The following is a 13,167-nucleotide window of genomic DNA, read 5'->3' as shown; positions in this document are numbered from 1 at the left end:
GTCAAGATAAAAATACCCAACAACTCAGTTCTTTAAACCATATTAATGCCGATTATTGCTATTTAAACTTCATTCTGGGCTACAAGTGTTTAATGCCCTCTCCAGTTGTGACAACACAGGGATGCAGTTTCAGGTCACCTCCAAGAGCCCCAGATCGTCTCATTTACACAGGCAGAACAGAGAGGATCGGTGACTCCAGGGAGAGGCAAGAGCTGCCTGTGCCCAAAGGTGTTAAGTCTAAGGGGTGCCACATGAAACCTCCAGTTTCCCCAGCTGTGGCTGCGTGCAGCCGGCACGAGCAGGAGCAATCAGTTTCCAAGCAGCAGAGGAATGAAAAAAGCTTTTTTCCAAAAGAAAGATAGCTCTTAATTATAGTGGACCTTAAACAAGGATTGCAATGTAGCACCAGCTGTGAGCTTGTAACTCATACTTTGCCAGCTGAGGGATGAGAAAGCCAAAAGGGGATGATTTGGAGAAACCCCCAACATGAGCTGGCCCACAATTTGCTGATCATATGGAGTTTATATAGAGAATTCTGCTGTGCTGGATTCTGCCACTGCATTTTGCTTTTACCACCAGATGCCTCTAAGGACATCTGCTAATCTGTTCAGAGAAATCTCAAAGCAAGACTGTAACAGGGCACAAGAGGGGGAAAAAATTGAAAGCAATGCCAAATTGAGGCCCATTCTTCATACCAGGCATCCTGAAATGACTTACTGATGTCTCAGACAACATTCCCGCAGAATTTTCATCTATTATCGCTATTCATTTTGCACAAATGTCCCGGAAGGTTGCATTCGTACAGAAGCAACACACATGATGACCTGTTTGATTCAGACAACCAGTTAGGATGCTGCTGACAGTCAGGTTATCACAGGTCTGCCATCAGCAGCAGGATGTTTCAGTGGAGGCTTTACAGCCCTCCCTGACCACGCTTACACCCCTGAGACAAAGCGCCCCGTCTCCTAGCTTGGAAAGAGAGAGGAATCATCCTGCTGGAGGTCATGAAAAGTGTATCCAGCCCTTCCAGGCTTGTCTGCTTCAGTCTCAAGGACTGCCAAACTGAGGTCTGACAAGCCAACAGTGACAGTCCAGACAGGACAGTCAGGTCATAGATGTCCCAGTGTGAAGGCAGGTGACAAATATATCAGAACTAAACCAAAAATCCAAAGCCACGAAAACTGAAGTCAGGCTGATTAAGGTCAACTCAATTGGAGATGTTGAAAAAAACCCAAATCCTCAGAGCATCTGCAGTGAGTGTTTACCTTTCATGGATGTTCAGATGGGTTAATTTCAGTTTCTTAATTAGTTCACAGACCAGCTATGTTAGAACAAGTTAATGGTGTTTCCATAAAGCTCTCAGAGCTGTGTGGCCAGCCTGAAAAGGTATTTTTCCATCCACAACCACTAGCTCAAAGCACAGTCGCAGCATTAGGAAAAAACACCTCTGAAGCCAGTCAAGAAGCTCTGGGTTTGCAGCGGTCTTCCTCAAGACCAGGAGCCACCTCTCAACAGCCCAGACCTCAGAGCACTGCTCTGGTCACGGAGGTGATGCAGTCTGGTACTAGGTGCCTGTGCCTGTCCCAGATGCCTGCTGAACACTTGCTGAAGCCTGGACTGACTTTGGGATGATGCAGCAGGGAAGGAAGAGGGAGCTGAGTGAATTATGGATGCAAGAAATGTGAGTGAACTCCCTGCTCATCGCAGTCAGGGTCTCTCTGCATTTCAGGAAAAACAGTTTGATATATTTGTCTGGCTTGGACTCTCAGACCGATGCCTCTCTCCCTGCCAGCCATCTGCCACATCACTTTTAGTTCTCCAGGCACACACGGCCAAGAGAACATGCTCCCAGGCTTTGGCTGCCACACCACTGACTCTCTGCTATCCTAGATTCTAATATAAAAGCTGTAATACCTGATGGAGGTCAAAAGCTTTAATACCTGACTCTGGTCCAGACTGAGTAGGACTTGAGCAAACAGCACTTGTTCTCAGCAAGTCAAGAACTGGATGCTGTCACTAGCCTCTGACCAGGAGGAGGCATTTTCCCCCAAAGGTAGAACTAGCATCAGCTTCTCCTCCTAATTCTGAATGACATCAATGGCCTGAAACAGGATGCAAAAACCTCCCTGCAGGTAGAGCATTTGGCCTCCGCCTTCCATGCACACCCTAGCTGTATCACTGCTAACTTGTCTTAAATGTGAAATTCTTAAGAAAAATGCCAACTAAGAAAACAAAAGAATCAACAAAAACCTCACACAGCTTCCAAGTCCTGAGGAATAAAACTAGATGAACTGCAACACGTAACAGGTAAAAGGGCGAGACTGTCACTTCACCAGCAACACCATGCACCATGCTTTGATTAAGTCATTGACAAATGTGCTTTAGGGCAGAGAGATTTGGAAACATCAGGCAATCAAACTGTGAAGTCTGTGAAAGAATGTGATTAATGCAAAAATGTGATGAAACTAATGTGCTTGGCTCCAGAATTTCATGGCACACCCAATACTGGAACCAAATCTGATGGCTTCTTGGCGAGCAGTGCCCCTCTGTGTTCCCTGAACATGGTTATCCGTGTCCTCTTTGTTTTCTAGGTCTGATCAGAATCTAAAGCTTTTATTTTAGCTGCATTTCTAAGGATGCGTTTCCCAGGATATGTACCCATAAACAGAGACGTGTACATGCATATATACTCTGAATAATTGTGCAGAATTTCACTCTTCCCTCCTGAGACATAAAAGAGCCAAGTGTTATTAAATTTATGGCGAGTTCGTTGTAGTTTTCACGTAATTTTCTTGATGCACTGCAGATTTTTTAACAGGCTGCCACTTCCTCTCCTGTTTAATGTTAAGGTACTTGTCCAGTCTCAGCTACACCTTCAACATCTTGAATTTCTGTCTAAGGCTATCGGTCCCAGGAGCAATATTCTGTTTAGCAAATGTGTCATTTTCTCTCTTCTCTTCTGCTTGTCTTCTGCCCTCCAACTTTGCGTGGAAAAGGAATACATGGGCCTGCAGAGCTCGGGATGCAACAAAGGAGCAGTGCAAACTTAGTTTACTAATGCTGTGGTCAGCGCGAGACTGATCTTTCACTGATGGTTGAGACACATCAGAATGTACTTCACGGCTGTGACCTCTAATTGCAGAAAGCCGGGCAGGACACCAGCATCCAACTGGGCGCAGGGGTGAGGGAGAAAAGCAGACCTGGTATTTGTTGACTCAGATGCAAGCACCTAGATTTGGTATTATGGCTCCTGCAGTTAATTGTCTCTTGCTTACAGACCCACCTTATGCCTAAACTCTCTTTCATTGCAAAAGGGTGTTTGTGTGCACATAGGGAGGTATTCTCCAGAGGAAGACATACAATGTAACCGCAATGTGAAAGAAAATATATTCCAGGGTGGATGCACAGAACTCCACAGAGCTGCCTGTTTGCAGAGCAAACTTCTTGATCACTCTGCACATCTAAGCAGCCTTCTCTTTAGACTGCAAAGTTTAGAACAGTAGTAAACGATATCCACCCTGAAACACTCAGCTCCATGGAGTCCAGCTGTAAACAACAGCAACCCATTCCGATCTGACATTGAACCACGCAAACATGGAGTGCCCTTGGGGGAAACCTACCTGCCAATACTGCAAAGTCTCTTTGCAACCAAGTAGGTGCCTACAAACAGCGTTTGAAGATGCAAGACCGTAAGTACAATTTCTTTCCAGTGTGTGGAGGTGACCTTTTTTTGGGATATGACCTTTTTTGGGACAGTCTGGGCAACTCTTATACCATGCATCCTAGAAGTGTTGAATATTGGGAAGAAAGAAAGTGCCCGCAGATGCAAGTTGAGTTTGATGGTGACAAATGACTGCTTCACAGGGAGGGTTGGTGGCAGTGAGAGATACCGTACTCTAAATTAACCCTTTGTAAAGCAAAAGAGCAAAAAAGCCTCCAGATACTCACACATCGGTTTGAGCTGTCCGATGAGTTCCTCTTTTGTCCACTTTGCCCATTCCTTCTTGTCTGTGTTTATTGAGCACAAGATGGGGCCACACGGTTTCCCGCAGTCCTCGATAGCAGGGACGTTCAGGTAGTGCACCAACACGATGTCTGGGTTCTGTGGGGAGAGGAGAGCAAAAGTTATGTTGTTGGGCCTCTTTCCTTCTGCTCAGGGCTCTCTGCATTTACCTTCCTAATTAAAACTATGACAGAAAGCACCATAATTAGATCCCAGTATGTACCAGACTTTCCCGAGATCAGAGCTGTTCTTTAAAAGAGGAGCCAAAAGACAAGGCATAAGAGTTTGCATGGAGCTTCCCCCCCCACCCTGAGTACCTTTTGCTTGCAACTCTCCTGCTCCCCTTGTGTGCTCAGGGTGAACCTTCTTTCCAACCCATACAACACAGAACACTTGCAAGAGTCCTGCAAACACCAGTTGCAACAAACAGCAGATAATTTGGGTTTTTTTTTTTGGTTTAAGGGACCTGTGGTCTGTTTGATCCAATGCTTTCATCAGTTCTGGTCCACATCGGGGTATTTCGAATACACGGAAATTAACCCGAGAATATCAATAACAGCCACGCTTTCCACACAGCAGCAGGAAGAGGGAGGCAAGAGCCAAGGAGGCTCACAAACAGTATTACAGATGGCCTCAGTATTACAGACAGGGTCTTTTCCAACAGACCCAAAATTTCTTGTCTTTTGAAGATCTTGCAGCTTTGCAATGAAAATAGTGAGCTGCAAAAGGTCGGGACTGGAAGAGACCGTGCCCTTTGCAGAACGGCTGCAGAAAAACTGCAAGGTGCTTGCTCCCACAGGGCTGTTTAACGCTCTCCTCTCTCCCTGTGCACCTTCTTACGGGGGCTGAGAGAGGGGATGCAACACTGCTTTGACGCACTGCAGTGCCGTCCCACTGACACAGGCGTTTCAAGTAGGGAGCTGAGCAGCATGTTACCACCCTGCGAGTAAATGAATCATCTTAACAACAGCAACAGAAAACAACTCTGCTAGTTTCCCAACAGCGTCCCAGGGAGATTGTACAATAGATAATAACAAGATTGAGAAGCTGATTTCTTTCCCTTAAGTCATTTACTCCTAAGTTCACAAACTTTAATGACTGCTTTGGAATTATTTATAAAAATAAATAGGATAATAGTGTAATTAAAACTCTAATGTTTCATTAATGCTGTGAGAGCCCTGTTCTGAGTAGGAGCGGGAACACAAGCCATCATTCGTTTGCAAAGGTTGTGCTAATGGGAGCGCTCAGCTGCAGGGGGCTGGAGCACTACGTGGACACCCGCACAAAGGAAAGACCAGCAGAAGGTAACTTCTGACAGGCAAAACGCAGCCCTGAGGCCAGGCATGGCATACCGGGCAGCTGCACCTGCAGCCAGCCTGCAGCAGAAGCAGGGCAGCGTTCACCTGGCAGCAGTTACCGTGCGCCCACTCATGCGCCCTGCACGCAGGGAGCGTCCTGCACGTCTCCAAGATGAGGGGGCAGCTGATCACATCTCCCAGCTCCTCGAGGCTTGCCAAGATGGTGCTGGCAGCTGAAGGGCCACCCCTTCATGTGGTGACCATGTACAGCAGCATGACAAGCAGAGCAGCCCCACAGAGTGTGCCCTCCGTCTGCATCCCCTTGCCGCTGGTACCCATCAGGGCCCCAGTAACCAGATGCATCCCTCTGTCTGGAGGAGAAGCTCTCTTAAGTTAGGAAGACATGCAAGCAGGAACTTGCATTTTTCTCCCTCTGTCAATGAAAACTGCAAGTGGGTGATTTTCAGTGAAGATTCTGCTAGATTGCAGTATCAAGTTCTTGGAGCCTGGTGTTAAAAAGAGTTGTATTGCACAGGAAAGAGGCAAGGAAACTGCCAACAACTTATTCCAGAGCAGTTTTGGAAAGTGCTAAAGCAAAGAAAACCACCTGCTCTTCTATTCCTGAGATTCTCCTGGAGACAAACAACTGGACTGTCTATGTTTAATTTTTAGGCATTCAAAACCTTCCATTTCACAGGGCCCACCTTCTGCCCCAGACGAGAGACTGCCAAAGAACACCACACTCTTTCCACACCGCAGTGCAAATCCTCAGGTCACCATGCAAAATGGAGCCATGGTTTCCTTTCAGCCTTCCTGTTTTACCCTTTAAAGGCAATGGAGGTGACAGCTGAGACTCCCAGGGAATTAATGGGGTGGCTGAGCCGCTTCCACTAGGACCAGGGAGGTCTGAAACATTACGGTCCTCATGTATAATTCAGAAAAGATTCGGATAATAAAAATGATTACCTACACACCCAAATAGTCTTCATCAGCTAATTTAACATAATTAGTGATTTAGATGATGAAGTAATAAAAAGTAATATGCTTCAGAGATTTCGTGTAAAGACACCTCTTGCTCTCAGAGAAGTTTCAAAGAAGAGAGCAAGGACACGCTGCCGCCACGGCGTTGGGTGACTTAGCAGTTCCACAGATGCTTCTTCCTTCGTTTTGGATAAACTGTATTTTTCACAGCCTGACAGTGCCTGTTTGTCACCAGGCAAGTCAGGATGACGGGGCTTCCTAACTTCATGGCAGCAGAAGTAAATGGACCTCAGCAGCAGGTTGGCACTGGAATTTATACCTTTTATATATTTTTATATATAAAATAAACACAAAACCAACAGGTTGGCTCCTTGTGTCTACATCTAAAAGTTGACCTCAGATTGGCAAGTCTCATGAATGCCAATTTACCTAGTAAACTGAAATGTTTTGACACAAATTAAGAGAATATGTATGTAATTGAAATGTTATGACACAAATTAAGAGAATACGTAAGTAAATCAGCAGAGAATCACTATTTCTTTGTGCAGACCTACCAGTAGAACAAGAGAGATGCGAAAGACTAGAAGAAAAATTACAAATGTAACTTCCATGTGGGAAATGTGCCAGGACACTGGACACGCCACGGCAGAAGCCCTTCCCCTAGGCAGCAGGGAGGTCCTACAGGGAGCCCCGGACCGGGCTGCCGATGGCTCTGGAAACGCGCCCGTCGGAAAGCCGCCCATAATGTCAATGCCCAGAGCCTCTGCAGAGCTGCTCTGCTTCCCGCGCATCCGAGTCAAAGTTGCTGCCATCTGTCCCTAAACTGGGCAAGGCTCCTCAGCACACTGCACCAGAGGCTTCTAGCCCGCCTCTTCAGCAGAGTCTCCTTCGCGTCGTGGAGGAATTTTTTCCAGTACCCCGGTGCTGTATGGTAAGCAGGAGACAGCGCAAGAAGCGGTTAAAAAAAACATAAAAAGCTGTTAGTTTTGATAAAGAAAAATGCAGCTGCAACATCTGTCTGACTCTTGTTTGCAGCTTCATCAGCACTAAGTGGTCAATAAATCAGACTGGCATGGCGTTACGTTTCTTCCATGGCTTAACCATTAATCTAGTGCCAGTTCTCATGAAAAATGAAGGAGAAAAACTATGTGGTAGTGGAAATGTATACATTACCCAGAAAGTAATAATAGCACGTAATGGCGCTGCAGACCTCCCTCCCAGCACGATTGCCAGAGCAGTGATGCAGCGCTACCCACCACACGCTATTTAAATTAACCAAGTAAATCAGCTATTGTTTGTTCCACCAGCCCACTCCATGTTTGTATTTTTCACATTAGCGGAAACACAAAGCTGAAACAAGCTGGGCTGCTCCAGCTTCTCAGTTCTGACAGGCAGGGAGGGCAGAAATGCAAGGAAAAGCACGGCCACCCTGTGAAGGGCTGAATAATACTCGGACGAAGGAATGGCAGGTACCACCAGCGCTCCAAGGTGGTAGGGCCATGAGGGAAACCTTTCTCTCATTTCAGCAACCACCTTCTGCTTGCTCATCACTACCCAAAGTCAGTCCCCCACACAAAGGAAAGTCTCCCTTCTCAGGCAGAGAAGGATAACCACAAAAAAACCCTCTCACTTCTTGCTGTCCCCAACCCAAAGCATACTTCTTTGGTTCTGGGTTTTTTTGGTTTTTTTGTTTGTTTGTTTTTTTAAAGCAAAAAAATCAAAAGCCATTTCTGGCCAGCTTTCAGCTGCTCAGCAATGGCAATCAGCTCAAGGCTAAATCTCACTGGCAGGGGCTACCAAATCACTGATGTCCACAACTGAAGATATTTTATTTGGAAAAATACCTCTGAACTGGAAGTTTTGCATTTGTACTCCCTGCTGGAAGGATGAAAGGAAATAAATCATCCTCACGGATGAGCATCGGTGAATTTAATCCCAGCCACTCTGCAAGGAAATTACCCCTAAATACAGCCCTGGGAGCAACAGCTCTGCTCCGCTGTGTGGCCAGTCACCCTTGCTTTCACTGCGTACCTGCGTTATTTCTGTTGTATCAAGACTTGCAAAGTACTATGCATTATTAAAAACATGGAAGGTGAAACCAGCCTTTTCCGGCCCTAACAGCTAAACCACAAAGCAAAAGGGCAGAAGGAGCAGAGGAGCATGGCAGGGGGATGCAGAGACAGCTCCTGTGCCCCCCTCCCTCCCTTTTCACTCCTGAAATTATAAAAGGTTTTTTTCTTTTCTGACAGCTATTCATTCATGAGATTTACTTTGTATTCCTCAAACCACCCAAAAGCTTGAAAAGGAATTTCAGCTTTCTGGGAACATAATTCACATCCATCACCGTGGGGTGGCTGGATTAATACATAACAGATTATCACCCAGAAAAAGATAATACAAAAAGGCTTCCATGGTTTTGAGAGGCTGCCGTTATGCTATGCTTCAGTACCAACAGGTAACTCGGAGACAGGTACTGGGAGTGTCTGTGTATCACCTATATATTATCTAAAAACAAACCAAGGAATGACACCATTCCCAGGCATATGGAGGTGCAGATGACCGACACTGGTACAAATAGCAGAAGAATCTATCTGGAGGGTTTCCTCTGGATTTTTAATAGTTTGAGAGTGGAGCCTGGGATACCTGAAGTACAAGGCACAAATACACAACATGGATACAGAAGTAGTGGGATTTTTTCCTTTCCAGAGGCTAAATGCTAGCTTTGGACAAGATTACTGGTTTGAATACCAGCAATTTTTTTATCCTTGAACTAATTTCTAATTGAGATCCTGCCCCACACATCAACCTGGTAGCTGATGCATTAGAATGTTAATCTTTCACAATAACAGCAAAAACCAATAAATCTAACATTGACTTTAAACACACAACCCAGTGCCTTAAGTTATCTTGAGGTGGGCATGTTTAATTAGGGAGAATGAGATGATTAACAAAGACATAGCACAGCCCTGGCACCTGAGAGTTGCAGCACCAGAGCACCTCGAAGAGAGGGGGACCCTAGAGCCAGATGCAAAAGCAGAATTCGTGATGCAGAGCAAGACCCCTTTTGCTGGGAAATCCATTTTAGCCTGTACAGGTCTCCGAACTAATCTTATATCCTATGGCTCCAGCTGCATGAAAGAGCTAGGGGAACTTATTTCCCTTCAAAAGCTTCCTCAGGAGGAGAGGACACCTGGGGTCAGCCAGGCAGAGAAAGACATCAGGGCATATATGGTTTTAAACCTGGTTAAATCAGCATCCTGATGTGCACCAGCTCAGGAGCAGTTGCTAAATGCCATCGTCCTTGCCTGGGCACAGGAGCAGCAGGTCCCCTCCGGGGTGGTGGCCGTCCTCTCCATCTCCCCCACCGCCCCATCCTGGCCATGTCTGCAGTCGCAGGATTTACACCATATGGATACCACAGGTCACCCCGCAACTCCAAAACAGAGTCATTTTCCAAGTTTTTTCAGCCCAAATCCTTTTGAGATTTTTTGTTTGTTTAAATCCACTGATTTTTGAGATGAGAGACTGGCGACAGGCCGATACAGCTCCACGTATTGCAAACAAGGGAACGACGAATCGTGAGGGGCTTGCAAAGCTAAAAAATTATTTCAACCCTTGTGCAATTATAAGAGTGAGATTTCCTGCAATTGTTTTAAAGGCAATCAAGATTTAATAGGGCTGTATGCTTTATAACGTGCTCCGCAGTTCCTCTTCAATACCTTGGTAAGGGAAGATAAAGTGTAATCAGGAAAGTAGTTGTACTCTGTTCTACATTTCATGTCTCAAAAGAATGACTAGGGGGCACAGAGCCAGCATGGGGCAGGGTTTGGATTAGAAAAGTACAGGTATTCCTTTTGTTATTTTCTTTTTTAATCCTCCTTCTTCTGTCTGCTCCTGGTGTCCTTTGATAACCCGTACGTTTCTCCCAATAACAAACTACACCTGTCCCATCCCTACAACACCAGTGACAGGGGCAAATCCCCCTTGCTCCTTGGGAGCACTGCTCTCAGGTCCCTAACAGCCAGCCTGCGAAGAGCATCCTTGGCTGAAATGCTGATTTGTCCTCCACGTGCTGGCGATGACACCTGAATACAAACAGAAGTGAGAGCCCTGTCCCAAGCACCTTCTCTTCGAGACTTGCAGAAGCATCACCCGAGGCAGATCTCCGGCAGAGCCAACTGCAGAGGATCCTGACGGACCATCTTGGGAGAAGGCAGTAAAGGAGCAGAAATGGTCCTGAAGTCTCTCTCTCCCCCTTAAAAGAAAGGTCCACGGTGGTCAGGATTTAGCAATACGGGTGGTTTGATTTGAATTGCCCCAAGACAACCCCAGAAACACACAGAGTCCTGTCCAGGCAAGAAAGGCAGGAGATCTCCGAATAAGCTTTTCTTTGTACACGCACCTGGAAGTAATCCTGTGGGGTTACGAACAGCACAGGGATCAGCCCGGTCATCATCAGGCAGTATTCAGATAGCGCAAGCAGCAACGTAAGATTTTTAATATAGAACAAATACCAAATACTTACTAATACATGATCAAATGTGATACATTTGAAGGTATTTTATATACAAAGCTGCTAAATGCAATCCCCAAGAGTATTCATTTAATATGGACTTTGAAAGATACAGAAAAATACAGTGCTGTAATTTCTAGCCTCCAAAGTTCCAAGAAGAAATTGATTTCCAAGTTGCTTATTATCTTTCATAGCAATGCCTCTTGTGCTAGTAGAAGGTATAACAGAAGGACTATACTGCACAACAAGAAGCCTGCAGCAAAATAAAACAAAAGGCACTTCTCTTTCTCACACAGGTATTATTCTTCCGGACAATGGAAATTTCTTTTCATCTATGTCACCGCTCCCAGCTGGAAGCTTTAACTTACACAGGCAGCTGACAGGGACAAGATAATTCTGCCATGAGCTGGGACTGCTTTTGTTTATCTAGAAACACCCAGCAGAGCTGGTGGTGCTGACACAGAAGTCCCATGTCCTGGAGTCCGGGGACAGACACGCAGCAGGGAAACCTCCTGTCCTGCTTATTGCTCCAGAGCAACAAACCCAGTGGAGACCATGAGAGTGTTCACCTGGGAAGGGCTGAGGAGACCCGAGTCTTTGGCATCCAAACGCTCACGGTGCTGGCAACACCCTGCACGGGGGACACTGAACAGCAGTGCATCCCTCTCTGCTGCAGCACCTGCCACTGCAGCACAGCTCAGCTCCAGCCCGCAGAGGGGTCTGCAAAGGGTTTTCCCGGAGAATGGCAGCAGGCTCCAGACTTCAAACCACAGCAGAGGAGCTGAAGGAGCAAAAGCCGCTCTTACCTCTTTCGAAACCATGGGATTTAGTGTTTTCCACTCAATGCTTTATGACTGTACATCTGGATTCTTGAAAGACCAGCCTGAGACTTCAATAACCATTGAACAGGCAGTCACAGGAGGTGCCTGGGCAGTGGTTTGAGTGAATTTAAATAACCTCCTAAAGCTATGCCATTGCTCACGTATAAAAACATAACCATGATAAAAGCATGCAGAGAAAACTTACAGATAGCAACTTGCCCTACTTCAGCTTGCTTGGAGATATTCTTTCTTAACACACAGCTCGCTCATGGAAACCACATTGTAATGGCAATGGATCCATTTAACCCAGCTGCTGCATCTAGTATCGATTGCTTTTTAAGGGAGACAAATTTGCCATGGATATCACCAAAGCATTCCTCCTCCTTTCTGTCACTTGCTCTCTCCAGTTGTCCAAGGTTTTACAACTCATTCTGCAAAAGCCTTGAGATTCTTCAAAGAATAACTCTGAGGGCAAAGCAAAAGCTTCTTTGGGTTTGAATTCCTATAAGGTACTCTTCCTGATAAATGAGGCTTACTACAAACAGATACATTTCTTGCTATTCTATACATATACTGCTACTCCTATTCTCCACCTCTGAAGACTGACACTCAAACAATGCCTCTATGTTTTCTTCTATTAAACCTGCATATCGCAACCCTTTCCAGACTAGCATAATTTCTTCTGCATGGAAAGTGGTGCAGAGGAGACAATCAAACCCATCTTATTTTAAAGTGTCCTGCACTTGAATTGTGCTTTTCATTTTGAGAACATCTCAAAGAATTTGCTAACCAATACAGCCAAAGTTATATACTGGGATTACTTGATTTAACAGCAAAACACAGCTCTTTCTAGGGTAAAACAAAGCAAATGCTTGATAGCACACAAACTGTCAGTGAAGAACCTCAAGGCCAAAGCTGCAGACGCAGAGCAGAGTTCTGCCCTGCAGTTGCATTAATAGTTCAAAACTACATTATGCTATCCATGCAAACACTAACAAAGCCATGTCAAATCAGCACGTACAAACGTAAATATTAAGGTATCGAATATGATGTAATGGTGCCAGCATCTTTGCAGCCTGTTACTGTGTGAAAGATTTGCTCCTGCATTCAGACTATTTTTCCCCAACAAGCGTGAGCCAAGAGATCCTTCAGCTGACATTTGTGAGGACTTTTTATTTTCTTCATTCTGAAGTACAGAATCTCCTTTCCCTCTTTCTGTTTTTATTGCAACCTTTACATGGGAATTCTGTCATTGCATTTCAAACAGGCTCAGACAGAGCTAAGCTCAGACCACTTCCATCCTCATCACCTTCCAGAAATGCCAGCATTATAAAGCGTGCCCCAAGTGGCTTCTATCGTTTCCCAGCTCACCCAAGCCAGAGATGCAACAATAGCTGGTCTGAAATAAGAAGAAATTTTAATTTCAAAGATCTGCTGACATTCACCAAGTGCTTTCAAAGTTTATAGCCACAGAATGCACCGCTTCAAATTCTGGTTTGAATGCAGATGGTGCAAGGTTTCTCTCTCATGTGCTGATGGCCCAGTTTGCCT

At 45.5% G+C, this 13,167-nt stretch overlaps 1 protein-coding gene across 1 annotated transcript in view; it reads right to left on the bottom strand.

Annotated features, from left to right (window-relative positions):
- Window positions 1-13,167, bottom strand: part of CAMTA1 (calmodulin binding transcription activator 1) — a 302,985-nt gene that overhangs the window by 58,612 nt on the left and 231,206 nt on the right. The window contains exon 6 of the mRNA XM_059830126.1: window positions 3,949-4,102. Within this exon, the coding sequence (XP_059686109.1) occupies window positions 3,949-4,102 (154 nt within the window). The remainder of the gene's footprint in view (window positions 1-3,948; window positions 4,103-13,167) is intronic.

The sequence above is a fragment of the Gavia stellata genome, chromosome 27, assembly GCF_030936135.1.
Source record: "Gavia stellata isolate bGavSte3 chromosome 27, bGavSte3.hap2, whole genome shotgun sequence".
Lineage (NCBI taxonomy): Eukaryota > Metazoa > Chordata > Aves > Gaviiformes > Gaviidae > Gavia > Gavia stellata.
This window is presented reverse-complemented; position numbering and strand designations above follow the sequence as displayed.